At 51.5% G+C, this 18,586-nt stretch overlaps 2 protein-coding genes across 2 annotated transcripts in view; both read left to right on the forward strand.

Moving 5' to 3' along the window:
- LOC110257838 (proline-rich protein 2-like) lies at nt 1,844–2,950 on the forward strand. Its single transcript, XM_021080604.1, has one exon. The coding sequence runs from the start codon at nt 1,844–1,846 to the stop codon at nt 2,948–2,950; it is 1,107 nt and encodes a 368-aa protein (XP_020936263.1).
- SHROOM2 (shroom family member 2) overlaps nt 2,781–18,586 on the forward strand; it is a 154,190-nt gene continuing 138,384 nt past the window's right edge. The window contains exon 1 of the mRNA XM_021079647.1: nt 2,781–3,151. Within this exon, the coding sequence (XP_020935306.1) occupies nt 2,987–3,151 (165 nt within the window). The 5' untranslated portion in view covers nt 2,781–2,986. The remainder of the gene's footprint in view (nt 3,152–18,586) is intronic.

Below are 18,586 nucleotides of genomic sequence, written 5' to 3' on the forward strand. Positions count from 1 at the left end.
TTTATTTTTGCTGCACCAGTGGCATATGGAAGTCCCCTGGGCCAGAGAATCAGATCCCAGCTGCAGCTTCGACCTGAGCCGTAGGGAAATACTGGATCCTTAACCCTTTGCACCACAGCAGGATCTCCCTCCTTCCACTTTTTAAGTTGAACTTTTTATTTGTAGATTATTTTATTTATTATTTATTTATTTTAATTTTTATTTTATTTTTTGGTCTTTTTGCCATTGCTTGGGCTGCTCCTGTGACATGTAGAGGTTCCCAGGCTGGGGGTCCAGTTGGAGCTGTAGCCACCAGCCTACGCCAGAGCCACAGCAACACAGGATCTGAGCCACGTCTGCGACCTACACCACAGTTCATGGAAACGCCAGATCCTTAACCCACTGAGCAAGGCCAGGGATCAAACCCGCAACCTCATGGTTCCTACTCGGATTCGTTAACCACTGAGGCACGATGGGAACTCCGGAGATAATTTTAGATTCACATGTGTTTGTAGGAAATAAGAGTTCCGGAGTTCCCGTCGTGGCGCAGAGGTTAGCGAATCCGACTAGGAACCATGAGGTTGCGGGTTCGGTCCCTGCCCTTGCTCAATGGGTTAACGATCCGGCGTTGCCGTGAGCTGTGGTGTAGGTCACAGAAGACTCTTGGATCCCAAGTTGCTGTGGCTGTGGTGTAGGCCAGCAGTTGCAGCTTTGATTCCACCCTTAGCCTGGGAACTTCCATATGCCACAGGTAGAGTCCTAAAAAGCAAAAAAAAAAAAAAAAAAAAAAAAAGAAAGAAAAAAAAAGAAAAAGAAATGAGATTTCCTTTGTTTCCTGCATCCTACCTCTCCTAATGGTTAACATCTAAGGACACTGTATCACAACAAGGATATTAACGTTGATACAATCCACTAAGCTTATACATGCACCTCTGTGTTGTGTGTATTTAGTTCTGAGCAATTTAAACAAACTGCCCAGGTTTGTGTGACCACCACAGAAAAGGCACACTTGATAGTGATTCTTTTTTTTTTTTTTTTTTGCTTTTTTGGGCTGAATCGGGCACATGGAGGTTTCCAGGCTAGGGGTCGAATCTGAGCTACAGCTGCCCGCCTACACCACAGCCAGAGCAACTCCGGATCCAAGCCTCGTCTGTGACCTATACCACAGTTCACCGAAACACCGGATCTTTAACCCACTAAGGGAGGCCAAGTATGGAACCTGAAACCTCTTGGTTCCTAGTCAGGTTCACTTCTGGTGCGCCGCATCAGGAACTCCTTGATAGTGATTCTTATAGGCACCATCCTTAACTCCCTGTTTACAAAGAAAAAAATCACCTCATTCCTCTAACTAGAGGCATTCTGGACACTGCAGCTTGGAGTTGTTTATGGAGCATGACTGGTGCCCAGGGGACCTTGAGTTCTTATTTCATATGTCTGCATAAGATGCAAAAGATCAGCTGCGGAATGCAGATCCCTCACTTGAGCGATCAAGAAAGTGGGAATGCCACTGAGTCTTTGTCTTGGCTCTACAGTGGCCGAGCCCAGGGACCTCTGACTGTGTTCTTGGCTCTCCGGGCTTTGCCCTTGCCACCTCCTTCCAGCGTCAGCACCTGGATGGAAGCTTCCTTGTGAAATCAGATGTTCACCAGCATCCAGCTACGTAACTGTTACTACTTACATGTATATATATGTAACATATATATTATTTATTTCATTAAGTCCTCGAGGTACGATGCTACCAAAGTGAGAGCAGGGTTTGAACGCAGACTTTCCGGAGCTGTGGCTATAGAAGAGCCAGCAGAGGCCATTCCTTATCCGGGCTGGGCGCTGTATAAGAGGTTTTGCGGGAGGATGGGCCGTCCTTATGGGAACAGGTCAAGTGCTGTTCTCCTCCTGCCCGGACTTACGAGCACCCTCCCGCCGGCCAGCGCTCTGGCCAGGCTGCGGGGCGCCCCTTCCCGTCTCTTGCGCTGCACCGCAGGACAGCGAGGGCGCGCAGAGGGCTCCCGGGACGGGCCGTCCCGATGCGGGGCGCTGGGAGCCCAGTCGGTCGGCGCGGGGACAGGCTGGCGGCAGTCGGGCGGGCGCGGGACCACGGCGGGCACTCCCGCGGCGCTTCCGGCCTCACCTGCGCGGCTGCCTGCCGCCCGCGGTCCGCGAGAACAAAGGCGGGGGCGCCGGGCGGCCGCGCGCTCCAAGATGGAGGGCGCCGGGGGCTCCGGCCGCAGCCCGCTCCGCCTCGGCCCGGCCCGTCCCGCGTGGGCGGTTCCGCCGCCTCACCTGCTGCGCTTCGGTCTCCCGGGCACGGGGCGGACGTGCCCCGAGGGTCCAAAGGCCGCCCAGCGCCCGAGCTGGAGGAAGGGTCGGACCTCGAACCGCGGCCTCTGGCCGCCTTGTGCGGCAGCGGGTCGCGCCCCTCACCCGAGCGCGCGACGCCGGCCCCCCGACAACCTTCGGCCGGCGCGAGTGCCCAGCGCGAGCTCCAGACCCTACTCCCGGCGCGCGGCGCGAGCTCCCGTGCGCGCCCCCAGCCTTCCAGCAACCGGGGGAGCCCCGGGCGCGCGCCCCCGGCCCTGGCGCCTCTTCCCGCCCCCTCCCGCCCCCGGCCGCCGCGCCGGCCCCGGAGCGCGCGCCCTCCCCCCCCCCGCCTCCGGGCAACTCGCGGGCGCCCGAGCGCGCGCCCCGCCCCCTGCCCCCCGAGCGGCGCGGGCCCCCGAGCGCGCGCCGGGCCCCGCCGCCGCTCCCCGCCCCCTCCCCACAGGCCCGCCCCCTCCGGGGCCCGCCCTCCCCGGCGCGCAGAGCGGCGCGTCCTCCCGGCTCCCTCCCTTCTCGCGGCCGGCACTTTCCTCCCAAGTTGCAGCGCAAGTTTGCCAGTGGCCGGCGGCGGAGGCGCCGGGAGCCTCCCTCGCCCTCGGCCGGCCCGGGTTTCCCGGAGTGCATGGGCGCGGGTCGGACGGCTCCGGGGGCCTGAGCGGCCGCGCCGCCTCCGTGCCCCGCGCCCCGCGCCATGGAGGGCGCCGAGCCCCGCGCGCAGCCCGAGCGCCTGGCGGAGGCCGAGGCGCGGGCGGCCGACGGCTGGCGCCTGGTGGAGGTGCAGCTGAGCGGCGGCGCCCCTTGGGGCTTCACCCTGAAGGGCGGCCGCGAGCATGGAGAGCCGTTGGTCATCACCAAGGTAAGGCGGGCGCGGGACCCTCAGGGTGACAGCCCGGACGTGGCCTGGGGGTGGGGGACTCCTCGGCGGTAGGAGCGCTGGAGGGGACGCCCGGAGCGCGTCCACGAGCCCGGGACGCGCGTCTGCCTGGGTCACCTGCGAGGAGGTGGGCACTGGGACACCCATAGGTGTGTGGTCCGGGCGCCACCTCGGTCGCTCTGCGTTGTTTCTCAGTCCAGTTGGCTCCGAGCGCCGCGCAGAGTTTAAATGGCTCCTGTTCCGGGTCCCCTTCCCCTCCCCCTCCGAGAAGGGGCCTGACAAGGTCCCCTGTCACTCCCGGTCTCGCCTGCGGCAGCCTCCACCTACGAGCCTGCTCAGAGGTCAGGGAGGAACAGCCTCACGTGCCGGGGGTGGACTGAGCCGTCCCCACTTGTTGGCCTCCGGAGGCCCTTGTTTCTGCACCCCTTGGACCTGCCACCCCCCACCCCCACCTTATCGTGAGGAAGCCCTGACTAGCAGCTGCCGTGAGTCTAGCTTCTCGAGTCCCAAAGCCCATCAATATTTACTGACTCTCGGCTTCCAGCCCTAGGTCCCCGGCGCTCTGGATATCCGCTAAGACACACTGAAACTTTTCAGCGTCGCTTTATAAAAGGGGGATTTGAGGTCCAATAATAGAGCCCTAATAGGTCTCATCAGGAATGTGGTTGCTGTGTGAGTGTGAGTGTGTGTAGGCAGTTACTTTAGAACTTTGAATGTTCTTGCCTAAAAACAGAAAACTCATCTTAAAATTTACCAGCCGAACTTGGATAAACTTATAAAAACACACAGACAACAAAAGTTTTTTTTTGCTTCTAGTTAAAACTGTCTATTGGTCAGTTTGTCTGGGGAGGTGTGGGCCGGGCCATTCCTGGGGACAAAGTTCCCTTTAAAATGCAAAAATTCTTGGCCCTCCGAAGCGTTTGAAGGTGGCTTAGTGGTTTTCTCTGCGTTCCTCCTTCCCCACAGCTGGAAGAAATAAAGGGACTCTCAACCTGGCCCACCTGGATTGAATTTGGGAGGTGGTGTGGCTTCGTGGTGTAGATAGCACACGAGACACCAAACTTCTCTATTCTTTTCTTTCTCTCATTTTTGTGTTTATAAAACTAGAGACTTTGAGAGGAGGCCTGCTTAGATGTGCACTGAGTTTATGTTGAACTGGGGGAAGAGGCCGGCACTGTTATAAATTTCACTAACGTGCAACTCATTAATGAATTGGAGTCTTTGAAAAGGGGGGGGAGGCAGCCATAGAAAGGCAGCCTTTCCTTGTGCGGGAAGGGCATTTCCTGCGTGTACGTATATTAAGACATTTTAGTTAGCCTGTGCCTTTTTTTTTTTTTTCTTTTTCTTTCTATTCTTTCTTTTTTTTAACCCGAGACACATGGAAGTTTCTGAGCCAGGAATCGAATCTGCAGAAGCAGCGCCAGGGTCTGCAGAGACAACGCCAGATCCTTAACCCACTGCGCCACAGTAAGAACTCTATTTCTTAATCTTTTCTTGCGCGTCAGCATCATGCTGAAGTTCTCAGGCTAGAGATCCGACCCCTGCCCGCAACTGCACCCCCAGTCACAGTGATGACAATGCCTGATCCTTAACCCGCTGCACCACCGGGGAACTCCTAGTGTCTTTCTCATACATGTTTTAGAGGGCATTTCGGATGGTAAATGTTAAAAAGATATCAGTTAGGGAGATCCCGTCGTGGCGCAGTGGTTAACGAATCTGACTAGGAACCATGAGGTTGCGGGTTTGATCCCTGCCCTTGCTCAGTGGGTTAACAATCCGGCGTTGCTGTGAGCTGTGGTGTAGGTCACAGACGCGGCTCGGATCCCGCGTTGCTTTGGCTCTGGCGTAGGCTGGTGGCTACAGCTCTGATTAGACCCCTAGCCTGGGAACCTCCCATATGCCGCGGGAGAGGCCCAAGAAATGGCAAAAAGAACAAAAAAAAAAAAAAAAAAAAAAAGATATCAGGTAAATTACCCAGACCTTTAGCCCTTATGTATTTCTTTTAAAAAAGGATACACAGGAGTTCCCATTGTGGCACAGCGGAAACAAATCCCACCCGGAACCATGAGGTTGCGGGTTCGATCCCTGGCCTTGTTCAGTGGGTTCAGGATCTGATGTTGCCGTGAGCTGTGGCTTAGGTTGCAGACACCGCTCGGATCTGGAGTTGCTGTTGCTGTGGCGCCGGCAGCTGTGGCTTCGATTAGAGTCCTAGCTAGGAACCTCCATATGCTGAAAGTGTGGCCCTAAAAAGACAAAAACACAAAAAAGAAAAGGATACACAGGTTTCAGCATGTCTTTATAGCAGACAGGGTAAGTTGCAACACTTTGTTTAGGGGGAAATCTTGCTTTTTTGGGCTTACACACAGTATAAGAAAGCTGGAAGAGACCTTGAACATTGAAATTCACTTGTCTTTTTCCTGGAAGCTGGAGAAAGGGACCCAGCAGGACCCCCTCCTTTCTGTGTACCCCCAAGTTCTGAAAAAACGCCTGTATTCTCATAGCTTCTCTGCTCCCTGTCCAAGAGGACGCTTTTCTGGAAACTGAAGGAGGTGGGCAGTAAAACCTGGGCACGCACACCAGGGCCTCTTCAGGGCACAAGAGGCAGTTTGCTGCTGATCTGGCCTCTTGGTTGGTTCTCCTGGCAGTTGCTAGGGTTTTCCGGGAACGTTTTTGTGGCCAGCCTGGTAGCAATGTACAGGTTCTGCCTTTCCAGGTCGTGTTTCAGGATCTTGCGGACATAAAAATGCTTGTGATTCTTATCTGGGTTGCTTATGCGTCCTTGCCTTAAACTGCTGCTTGGTTTTTATTGGTGCTTCGGTGTGCCTGGAGGTTTGTGATTTCTTTCTTTCTTTTTTTTTTGGCTGTGTCATGCAGCAGCTTGATGAGGGAATCTCAGTTCCCAGGTCAGGGATTGAACCCCGGGGGCAGTGGTGAAAGTGCCAAATCCTAACCACTAGGCCAGCAGGGAATTCCTGAGATTTGTGGTTGGTTGGGATGGAGGCTTCAGGACCGTTTGGGATGTCTGCTAGATTTCCACACACTCTAAGATATAGGTGCACACGTGTGCTCGCACATGCAGACGTGTATTTCTTAACCACACTTGTGTTGGCAGTATTTCACATACGTGTCTTTTCTCCTGGATTAAGTCATCACTGACACTTCCTTGCAGTCCAACAGCTGGCAATTAACTGTCGTATTATTAGAAAAGGATAAAGGAAAGCGAATCCATTATCACCACTTCAAGAATGGAAATTGTGGAGTTCCCTTGTGGGCTGGCAGTTAAGGATCCAGCATTGTCTCTGCTGTGGCTCAGTTTCCATCCATGGCCTGGGAACTTCTGCATGCTGCAAGTGCAGCCAAAAAAAAAAAAAAAAAAAAAAAAGGTAATTGTTGTAATGGAGACAGGACAATTGTTTCACCACCAGCATTGATTGATTGATTGATTTTTTATTTATTTTGCTTTTTAAGGCCGTACCTGTGGATTATGGAAATTTCCAGGCTAGGGGTTCAACTGGAGCTGCAGCTGCAGGCCTGCACCACAGTCACAGCAACATGGGATCCCGGCCACATCTATGAGCTATACCACAGCTCATGGCAACGCTGGATCCTTAATCCACTGAGCAAGACCACGGATTGAACCCAAGTCCTCACAGATACTAGTTGGCTTCGTGACCCCTGAGCCATGACGGGGACCTTCCCACCACCACGATTTATATTAATCCAGTCTTTAGAGCTCATTGGAGTTCCCAGGTGGCTCCGTGGGTTAAGGATCTGGTGTTATTGCTGCTGTGGCTCTGATTACTACTGTGGTGTGGGATTGATCCCTGGCCTGGGAACTTCCACATGCTGGGCAAGAAGAAAAATCTTGAGGGCTCACTAAGTAATAGTTATTCTAATAGTTTTTTTTTTTTTTTTTTTGCATTTAAAAAACCTTATTATACATTAGATCCCCGGGATGTTAGACCATTCATTTCTAAGTGACTCTGACTTGGAAGAAACTTGATTTTTGTGTAAGAGGACACAGTCTTTTTCCAGTGGTCAGTGGCATGTTTAAAAGCCTCATAGTAAAAAAAAAAAAAAAAAAAAGGGGGGGGGGAGTTCCCGTCGTGGCGCAGTGGTTAATGAATCCGACTAGGAACCTTGAGGTTGTGGGTTCGGTCCCTGCCCTTGCTCAGTGCGTTAACATCTGGCATTGCCGTGAGCTGTGGTGTAGGTCGCAGACGCGACTCAGATCCCGCGTTGCAGTGGCTCTGGTGTAGGCCTGTGGCTACAGCTCCGATTCGACCCCTAGCCTGGGAACCTCCATATGCCACAGGAGCGGCCCTAGAAATGGCAAAACCAAAAAAAAAAAAAAAAGCTTGATAGTGATGACAAGAACAAGGCTGGGTCAGTCCCTCATCTCCTGGTGGAATCTGCTACCCAGGTTACAGATAAAATGGCTCAGAGAAACTCAGGGACTTGGAGAACAGACTTGTGGTTGCCGACAGGGAGGGAGTGGGAATCGGGGGTTCATAGATGCAAACTGTTGCCTTTGGAGTGGGTGCGCAGTGAGATCCTGCTGTGTAGCACCGGGAACTGTGTCCAGTCCCTTATGATGGAGCAGGATGGACGATCCTGTGAGAAAAAGAATGTATATATGTGTGTGTGCCTGGGTCCCTGGGCTGTACTGTAGAAATGGACAGAACACTGTAAACCAGTTAAAATGGAAAAAATAGCAATCATGTAAAAAAAGAAGGAAACAGAACAGCTGAGACATCAAAGGGGGAAGGTGCAGGGGTGTGCCCTGGGTCCCAAACCCGGCAAGTCCTGAGAAGGGCCCTGAGGACCAGGTGTTGACCTGACCCTTAACGTGCCTGCCTTCCCTTCCGTCAGAGCCACCCGCTTTGGTCTAGCATCACTTAGGTGCCACATGCAGTGACTTGGTCCCTCGCAGTAGATGAGCACCTGTCAACCTTGGCAGTGCCTATATTCTGAGCTGGATCATTCTCTACTCTCGGGGTGTCTTGTGCATTGCGGAGTGTTGAGCAGGACCCCTGGCCTTTACCTACTGGCACCCTCCCCTCCCAGGTGTGACAACCAAAGTCTACAGACACTGCCAGATGTCACCTGGGCACAGAATCACCCTTGCTAGATTACCGCTCTGTTGCTTTTGCTTTGAGAGGCTCTAAGCTTTGAAACCGCCTGCTTAGTTCTTCCTTTGGAGTTCCTGGCCTGTAGGGTGGCCAGCGAGGCCCCTGGTGTGGCCAGCGTTGGCGTGGAGGGCTGTTTTCTTCCTAAGCGCTGGCCCTGATAATAGGCTTTATTTACATAGTGAACCTCAAACAAATACTTGCTTCATCTGCATTTTTGTCGCTGGAAAAAAGGAAATGGAAGCAGGAACTCCCTAGTGCCGTGTTTTATGGGCATTCAGCAGGGCTGCTGGGTCAGGACCAAAGGACGGCCTTTTCCCTGCGTCTGGCTTGAACGGAAAGGGATGCTGACTTTCTCTGAGTGGCATTCTTGGGCTTTGGTGGGGGCTTGTGTGTTTGTGTGTGTGTGTGTTTTTATTTTTAAAGAAATTTTATTATGAGTGATTTACAGTGTTGTGTCACTTTCTGCTCCCCAGCGAAGTGACCCGGTTGTACATGTGCGTTCTTTTTCTTGCCATCCTGCGCCCTCATGCTCCCTCATGCGTGATTAGATACCGTTCCCTGGGCTCCACCGCAGGCCTTCTTGGAATTTGAAGGGCACGTGTGAAGTCCCACTAAAGGTGACAATGGGATTCGTAGGCACTCATTCCATTTACACAGACTGGTAGCGTGACGTTTTCCTAGGGCTAGAAAATACACAAAGCCCTGCTGTTTTCCAGGCTGCTGCCGTAGAAGGCGCAGAAACAATTCCCTAAGAAATGGCAAGGACTTTGACTTGTTAGTATGTCGGGGACGGTGGTTTTTTTTTTTTTTTTTAAATGATTTTTCTTTTTTCCATTATAGTTGGTTTACAGTGCTCGGTCAGTTTTCTACTGTACAGTGAAGCGACCCGTCGCACATACATATATACCTTCTTTTTCTCCCCTTATCCTCCATCCTGCTCCATCACAAGTGACTAGATCTAGATAGACTTCCCTGTGCTGCACAGCGGGATCTCATTGCTGATCCACTCCAAATGCAAAAGTTTGCATCTACTAAGCCCAAACTCCATGTCCATCCCACTCCCTCCCCCTTGACTGCCCTTCGATGCAGGGCCTCTCAGGAGCTGTGTGAGCTGGTACCATGTTGTTACAGGGTCCTGCTGAGGGTACATCTTCCTTCCCCCACCTGCTCGGCAAGTGGCAGACTTTGGTGGGGGCAGGGAGGGCCTGATTGCTAAAAGGTCCTTGGAGGGGCTAGAATTCCCCCAGAGACTGTCTGTCAGGGATTCTTTAGGAAGCTTTTGGTTGGCCAGCTGAGTGTCACAGGCCCCCTGCGGGCTCAGGAATGTTTGTTAGCGGGAAGGAATGAAGCCCAAGCCCCTCCTTTTCACTAGTTCTTAGGACCCCCCTCCCCCCAGCCCCCCAGCTTCCCTCCAAGAATGCCAGAGCTTTAGCTGGGAGCTCCAGAGACACTGTAATTGGGGCCGGCTCCCTTGGGAACACATTGGTTTTCAGGTTGCCTCTGGGGAACAGACCCATCCTTGGAGGGAGGGCACTGGGGCTCGGGGTGTCCCCGCCTGATGCACCCTCTCCTGGGCCTTCAGATGAGCCAGTGTTTTGCTGGATGCTGTGAGGCTAAGTCCTTAAATGTCCTTCCCAGCTGGAGTGCTGGAGGCCGGGTGGATGGGCATCAGGGGACTGGGGAGGGGGGCGCACAGCCAGGGGGCAAGTGCCCTCTGTCACCTGTTACAGCTCCTGACAGTGAAGGTTCAGGGCACAGACTGGCCATTGGTGGGGGCTGGGGTGGGCACCTTCTGTAGTGGTCAGAAAAGCGGCTCTGCGCTGAGTCACGGTCAGTGGTGACCCAGCAGCCCTGCTCAGGACGCGTCGTCCTGATATCCTAGTATTTGCCGCCTCGTATTTGCTGGGATTCTCTCTAAAGGTTTGGAAAAAGAGAGTCTGTTGAATTCAGCAGTGGACTGGGGACCCATGGACGGAAGCCTCTCTGGGTTCTGCTCCAGTAGATGCTGAAGCGCAGGGCCGCCACATCCCCAGCCCTGAGGAACCCTGCCGCTTTCCCAGGGGTCCCCGGGTGAGGGCCGGGGCTCCCCTGCTGCTGTGGGTACTGCTGTGGCCCCTGCAGCTTCTGGGCGCCTCACGGCCAGCTGCAGTTTTCTGATGGTTCAGAAAATTACCGGAAAGTAATTCTGAAGACTCACTTGTATTTAAAAATCAGGAGTATTTTTTTTTTTTTTTTTTTTTTTAAAGAATGGGCTTTCTTGCCTGTGCTGAAACACCTTGCCAGCGGGTAGGCTTGCCTTGCCAACTGGCATTCAAATAGATCTTTATTACCCCGTCCCAGCCGGCGCCTGGCCCAGCCCTGCGGTTCTCGGCGCTGGTCCTCCAGTAGGTGTGCGTTGGGTGTGGGGGCGGGACGTCGGGCAAAAAGCCTCAAGTCCCATCAGACACACTCTCTGCGGCCGGAGCTTGAAGGTGCACCTGGTGGAGCGCTCTTCCTCTCCTGGAAATGAATTGTGCATGACTCACATCCATAAATCCATAGGCGTCTACAGTGTGAAAAGCTCTCAACTTAAGCTGTGCATCCCACTCCTGGACCGTGATGGATTTGCTCTTCCTGGTTCAGTTATGAGTGTCTCTTTAACATGTCCTAACACTGATCTTTTGAAAACAGAAGGAAAGAAAGAAAACGGGTTTGCCTGAGAGCTGCATGCGGAAGAGAATGAGCCTGAAAGGCTCATCAAATGAGTTTGTTTTCACCCTGTCCTAGGGAGCTGGGATTCTTTCTTCACTCACCTTTCTGTGGCTCGGCTAAAGATGCCGGGCTCCTAGCTTGGAAAGGGCCGGATTTTCTGCGGGGACAGCCTTCTGGCCTTGTCCTCCGGCCACACTTGTTTTGGGTGAGCATGCAAATACACTTGGATTCGTGAATGTCTTTGTGGGCTCTCTGGGGCTTTTCTTCTTGTACGCCACGCACAGTGTAAACAGTGGACAGGGTAATTTAAGGATTCAAAGGCTGAGCAGACTTTTTTTACTCGGCCAACACGGTGGCCCAGCGCGGGGCCATCCTTTGCGGAGAAGGGCTGCAGGCCGCGGCTCTGCCAAGCTGAGGCTTCCACCCACGGGAGGGCTTTTGAAAGAGCTCCGGTTGCATGTTGCTCTTTTGGTCAAAACCTTGCCGGTGTTCCAACACAGGGAGGGTGTATTTTGGAAGAAATGTTTTCCTGTTACCTTTTGGGAGCAGATATTTGCATGGCGCTGTGGCTGGAGAAGCCCGTGGCGTTGAACCCCTGTGTACGTTAAGGCCTGTCTTGGGGGGAACCTGTCTTAGGAGAATAACATAGCATTAAAAAAAAAAAAAGTAATTGGACTGACCTTGTTAGAGGTTCCAGCAAATCAGGTTGCTGTGAAAAGCCAGGATGTTCTGAAGCACAAAGTAAAAGGAACGGCAACCTTGTCGTTTCTCCTTCGTGGGGGGAGAGGGACAAAATGTTAGTGTATCTTTTGGAGTTTAGTTTTCATTGTTATCCAAGTGGCACTTGCACAGTTTAAATAATCAAATAGTTCTTCAAGGCTGCTTAGAAGACGGGCAGCTCCCGCCGTCATTTCCTTTTCCCTAGAGAAGCAGTGGAGACTCTTCAGCCGAGGTCTTTCAGCATTTGCTTATATTCTGTCTTGCTGCTACTTTTGTTTGTTCCGTTTCAAGGGCGGCCATGACTTCCCACTCTCAAAGCCTGGGATTCAGGCTGTTGTTCACATGTACCTCCCTTCTTTCTACCAGCGATGCAGGCCCCTCTCCTGGGCTGCTATGCTCCCCTCCCCTTGTAACTACATCGAGATTTTGGTTGGAAGAGGCTTTTTCAGCCTTAGCACCGTTTGATATTTGGGGCCAAGTCCTTCTCTGTGGTGGGGGCTGCCCTGTGCACTGTGGGGTGGAGAGCAGTTTCCCTGAGTCTCCCCACTAGATGCAGGACAGACTCCTCCGCCCCTGTAGTTGAGGGGATTAGAACATGTCTTCTGGAGTTCCCGTCAAGGCATGGTGGTAACGAACCCGACTAGTATCCATGAAGATTCGGGTTCAATCCCTGGCCTTGCTCAGTGGATTGGGGATCTGTCCATTACCATGAGCTGTGGTGTAGGTCACAGACGTGGCTCAGATCCTGAGTTGCTGTGGCGCAGGCCGACAGCTGCAGCTCTGATTCATCGTCTAGCCTGGGAGCTTCCACATGCTGCAGGTGTGGTCCTAAAAAGACTGAAAAACTAAAATCTCCTGATGCTGCCACATGTCCCCTGGGGGACAAAAATTGCCCTTTGGAACGCACTGGGTTAGCAGTGTTGAGATGTGGTTTTGAGTGTCAGTGCTGTCACTCCTGAGCCTGGTGGTACAAACTCTGATTTTTCCTGCACATGTTTTAGAGTCACCAAGGTTAATGATAGGTTTTCTTTCTTTGCCTCATTTTCTATGCACTTACCATAGATACAGCCCCCAAATCTTTCCCAGGTGCGAAAAATATTTTCCTATATATAGACAACACAGGGCATAGACTTTTGAGACCTTCTCTGTTTGAAAATGTCAAGATTTTCTCTTCACAGTAAGTAGATTGATTTTGGGTATAGAAGGCTGGGCTGGAGATGATTTTTGCAATGCACTTTCTTTGCAGGCGGTGTTTCAAACCCTGCCTGTTGGGAAGATGGTAGACCTTTCATTTTCTTTTTCTTTTTTTTTTTTGTCTTTTTGCTATTTCTTGGGCCGCTCCTGCAGCATATGGAGGTTCCCAGGCTAGGAGTCTAATTGGAGCTGCAGCTGCTGGCCTACACCACAGCCACAGCAATGCCAGATTCAAGACGGGTCTGCAACCTGCACCATAGCTCATGGCAACACTGGATCCTTAACCCACTGAGCAAGGCCAGGGATCAAACCCACGTCCTCATGGATGCTAGTTGGATTTGTTACCACTGAGCCATGACAGGAACTCCCTTTCACTGTTCTTGATGGTTCCTTTTTGATGTCATACTGATCTTGTTTCATGGTTCTTTTATATTTTGGGGCTATTTAGCTGGTTTATGAAGCTGTTTTTCTTAAAGTCTTCTTTTGGAGTACCCTGGTGGAGCAGCAGGTTAAGGATGTAGCATTGTCACTGCTGTGATACAGATTCAGTGCTTGGCCCAGGAACTTCCACATGCCATGTGTGCAGGGCGCAGGGCGGCAGGGGTTGTCTTTCTGCCTAGATTCTGTTCCTGAGCTCCACTGCCTTTAGTTTCTTTGGCTTGGCTTCTGTCTTCCCTGTTGGAGGTTCTCTTTGACTATTGGGTGGTCCTTTCACCTGCGGGTCTGTGAGCCTGGGCGGCCACAGTGCTCTCTGCAGGCTGGGTGCACTGTGGGTGAGTGATCTGGCCAGGCTGCTTCCCTGGAGATTCCTTAAAGGCTGTAGCTTCAGTAGTTTCTTTGGGTCTGGTCCCATCCCTGGCAGATGGTAATTTTTTCTTCTGCTGAAACTAAGCTTCTGGTGCCTGGCAGATTTGAAAGTTGACACGAGGTTTGCCCCTGTAGAGGAGCCCCGCTCTGCTCGGTGAGGTGGGAGGGGTCATGTCTGCCCCATTCCAGCCTCGGTGCTTCCAGGTCCTTCCAGTTCGGGGGTGGGGGTTGGAGGGGTAGGTGGCGGGGGGCAGGTGGGGGGTGGGGTGGGGAGTCTTGCACACCTACCTGTGTCTTGCCTTTTGTCGTCAACCTTTTCTGATGCTTAATCCTTCTTGACCCTCGAGCTAGAATCAGTCCCACATTCCCACGCTAGTATGTTAACACAGGGATAAGATGAGGCTGGATGGAGACCTTGCTCTTGTGGATTTAAATTCCATCTCTCCCCCCCTTCCTCCCTTTCCTTAGTTCATCCTGCTTCCTTAAGAATTTGGGAAACTAGGGGCACAGTCTTGAAGGCATTAGCCCGCTGTGACCCCCTTTGCCTGGCAAAGCAATAAAGCTCTCTTTTTTCTCCTTCACGCCTCCACCCCCAAATAATTTAGGAAACCATAAAAGGTCATGTTAGTGGATTGAACCACCAGTTTACTATAGAAAGACGTCAAGTCAGATTTTTATGGCAGCGTTTTAACGTGTGTCTCCTAGATTTTCTTAGTGATTTTGGCAGTTTAATATTGAATTTGTAGAAAAGCATTTAATTCAAGTACATATCTGATGCCCCCTTAGTACCTCAGTTGTGCTACTTACAGCCCACTGGATCTGATTGCTTTTCCTCCTTTCCATCAAAAACTTTTTTTTTGTCTTTTTAGGGCCACACCCGCGGCATATGGAGGTTCCCAGGCTAGGGGTTGAATGAGAGCTGTAGCCGCTGGCCTACACCACAGCCACAGCAATATGGGATCCGAGCCAAGTCTGCAACCTACCCCACAGCTCACGGCAATGCCGGATCCTTAACCCAATGAGTGAGGCCTGCATCCTCATGGATCCTAGTTGGGTTCGTTACCACTGAGCCACTCCTCCGCAAAAACCTTTTTTTGAATAATACTGATTTTCTTTTTATAATATTTTTGAAAGGTAGCTCTTTCAGGTCAATGTGATATTCAGAAGAATAGGATTTATTTTTTATTTTATTTTATTTGTGCTATTTTAGGGCCACACCCGCAGCATATGGAGGTTCCCAGGCTAAGGGTCGAATTGGAGCTGTAGCTGCTGGCTTACGCCAGAGCCACAGCAAGGCCAGATCCGAGCTGCATCTGCAACGTACACCATAGCTTATGGCAACGCTGGATCCTTAACCCACTGAATGAGGCCAGGGATTGAACCTGCATCCTCATGGATCCTAGTCGGGTTCCTTAACCACTGAGCCATGAAGGGAACTCCCAGAAGAATAGGATTTAAAAAAGAGGTTTGGGGGAGTTCCCGTTGTGGCTTAGCAGTAAAGAGTCCAGTTAGTATCCATGAGGATGCAGGTACGATCCCTGACCCCACTCAGTGGGTTAAGGATCTGACGTTGCTGTGAGCTGTGGTGAAGGTCACAGACACGGCTTGGATCCACTGTTGCTGTTTCTGTGGTGTAGGCCGGCAGCTGCAGCTCTGATTCGACCCCTAGCCTGGAAACTTGCATATACTGCACATGTGGCCCTTAAAAAAAAAAAAAAAAAAAAAAAAAGAGGTTTGGAAAGTAAAAATAAGAGGCAAAGAAGGTTAAATATCCCATGACAGCCAACTCCATGGTTTGTTCGCTGGCAGTAGAAAATGTTTCAGGGCATGGAGCTGGATCTGTAGGCTTAGTAGAGATGTTATCTGAGTCTTCTCACCTTCTGGACACACTGCTGGACTCCATTTCCCAACTTCCCTTACAGCTGCGGGGGCCCCCGTGGCAGTTCTCCCTGGCCTCCTGCAAGTACAAGTGATGCGGGCCATCTATGGCCTGGGCTGCGTCCCCTCTTCTGGTTGTCTGGAGTGAAGGCAGCCCAAGGCACAGCCTCACCAGCACGGGTCCCTGGGTCCCTGAATGTGTGGTTACCCTCCCAGGGGCACCAGTAAGAAATAAGCCTCTGTTGCGTTTGGGCCATTAGGCATGTCTTGGATGCTCTCAGAGTTTGACCCTTCTTACACTTGAGGTCCAGGCAGAAATCAAAGGCTTTCCTTGTAAGGAACAGACCTGGATCTCAGAGACTGGCTGGGTGATGCTCCCTTTACAGCCACGCAGAGGGAATCAAGACTGAATCTGTAGAAAGAACCCCATTAACATGTAGCTTATGCCTGCACACATATTACCTAAAATGAGACCTGCACGCTCAGAGGTCAGCTTCTTTTCCCCTCTTCACTTTTTCTTTCTTTCTTTCTTTTTTTCTTTTTGCTTTTTCGGTCTGCACTTGCGGCATATGGAAGTTCCCAGGCTGGGGTCTAATCGGAGCTACAGCTGCCGGCCACAGCCATGCCAGATCCGAGCCACGTCTACGGCCCACACCACAGCTCATGGCAATGCCAGATCCTCAACCCACCGAGCGAGGCCAGGGATCGAACCCGCAACCTCATGGTTCCTAGTTGGATTCATTTCTACCGCGCCACGACGGGAACTCCTGAATTGTCCTTTAATAATGGCACTTTGGTTAAAGCAGAAAGGGTTGCCCTGGAGGGTTACCCATTGAATCCTCATTAACTGGGCTGCCTCTGTCAGGTTAATTAATTATGATCTTGTACAGCGGACTCTTCTTCTCCCTAAGGGCTGGAACACAGACGCATGGAAGGAAGGAGACAAAGGAGAAAGGGCGAGGAAGGGGGGTGTGGCATGAGCTGGTCCCCAGAGGAAGATGGCATTGGTGTGGGGTTCCCAGGCTTGGGACAGGGGCTGAGCGGGGTGGGGGAAGGATGGTCGGTTCTCTTCCAGGTATTAGAATGCTTGGGGAAGGCGGGGAGGTGGCTGGGGGACACCAGGAGCCTGGAGGCCCTCCCTGACTGTCACAGGAGGTAAAGGGATTCTTGGCCTGTGGCCTGGACATGCTGGAGCTGACGGAATTTTGCTGCTGCTGAAATTCTGCTTCTGTCTGTGTGTGAGTTCTGCTTCTGTGTGTAAATCTGTAAACAGGGATATTTGTGCTAATTGTACATGTGCTGGTCGGTTTGGAAGCACAGCGATACGTCTTTTTCCTGTTGCAGAAACGTGAAAACCATCTTGAAAAAATGGAAAATAAGGGTCAAGATGATCAGTAGCCTAAAACATGTAATTTATTTCTGGTAGTAGAGCTGTAGGGAATTTTCTCCCCTCTCTGTGGAGTTATTTGCTTGGTACCATGTAGATCTAATCATGAGTTGCTTGAAGGTAATTCTCAGGAATTACGTTGTCAACAGTCTTTGGAATCTGATGCTTGCTGAAAGGAAGCTTGGTTCTGTGTATGCCACTTGGAATTTAAAAATGATAGGTTTTCTTATCGTGGTGTATATTGAGTTTTCTCATTTAGTTTTCTCTAGGCAGGCGTATTAAAAAGAGAAAACCCTGGGAGTTCCCCCTGTGGCACTGTGGCACAGTGGGATCAGTGGCATCGCTGGAGCTCTGGGATGCAGGTTCGATCCCTGGTCGGGTATCAGGTTAAGTGGGTTAAGGATCTGGTGTAGGTTGCAGCTGTGGTGAAAGTTGAATCTGCAGCTTGGATCTGATCCCTGGCGCAGGAACTCCATATGCCGTGGGGTGGCCAAAAAAAATAAAATAAGAGAACCCTAACTTCTGGAAAGCTGAGTATGTCCCAGTGATTAAAGATGTTGGTCCTTCGACCCCTAGCCTGGGAACCTCCATATGCCATGGGTGCAGCCCTAAAAAGACAAAAAAAAAAAAAGAAGAATGCATATGTGTGTATAACTGGGTCACTTTGCTGTACAGCAGAAATTAACAGAACATTGTAAATCAACTATAAAATTAAAAAAAAAAAATAAAGATGTTGGTTTTGAGTTCCCTTGTGACTCAGCAGGTTAAGGATCCGACATGGTCACTGCTGCAGTGAGAGTTCAATTCTTGGCCCAGGAACTTCTGCATGCTGTGGGCGTTCCCCCCTCCCCCCTTCCCCCTCCCCAGCCACCAAAAAAATAAAAACAACAACCCACGTCAGTCTTTAAAAACAACATGTGCTTTTTTTTGGTATGTGCATTAAAAAAAAAAAAAATGTTTTCATTGATGTTTAGATGCCCTGAATCTTGAATGAAAGTTTGGAAAGGAAACATCTGGACTTGAAAAGATAGGCCTGCTGTTGCTTGAATCCTCTTGATTTTGTGTTGATTTCACCACTGCGGTCTTGCGGAGTGGATGTCTTGCAGAGTGAATGCCGAGGCTGTGCGACTGGGGTGGGGGTGCCGTTTCCCTTCTCCCTCCCTGATTTCAAGAGCTGGGGTTGGTGTGTTTGTGGTTTCTTTCTTTTTTTTTTTTTTTTGTCTTTTTGCTATTTCTTTGGGCCGCTCCCGCGGCATATGGAGGTTCCCAGGCTAGGAGCCCATTCGGAGCTGTAGCCACTGGCCTACGCTAGAGCCACAGCAACGCGGGATCCGAGCCGTGTCTGCAACCTACACCACAGCTCACGGCAACGCCAGATCGTTAACCCACCGAGCAAGGGCAGGGACCGAACCTGCAACCTCATGGTTCCTAGTCGGATTTGTTAACCACTGCGCCACGACGGGAACTCCTGTTTGTTTCTTTGTTTCTTGTTTTTGTTTGGAGAAAAGCAGAACCTTCTACCGTAGTGTGTCGTTTTACCCTCTTACCCTCTAAGGCGAATTTACCTTCTTGGCTGGTTTTTGAGGCACCTGTCCGAGTGATCCTGGG

This window comes from Sus scrofa, chromosome X (assembly GCF_000003025.6).
Source record: "Sus scrofa isolate TJ Tabasco breed Duroc chromosome X, Sscrofa11.1, whole genome shotgun sequence".
NCBI classification, from domain to species: domain Eukaryota; kingdom Metazoa; phylum Chordata; class Mammalia; order Artiodactyla; family Suidae; genus Sus; species Sus scrofa.

What these genes read in the sequence shown, in the direction of transcription:
- LOC110257838 (XM_021080604.1), top strand. Translation starts at nt 1,844, where the DNA reads ATGGGAACAGGTCAAGTGCTGTTCTCCTCCTGCCCGGACTTACGAGCA.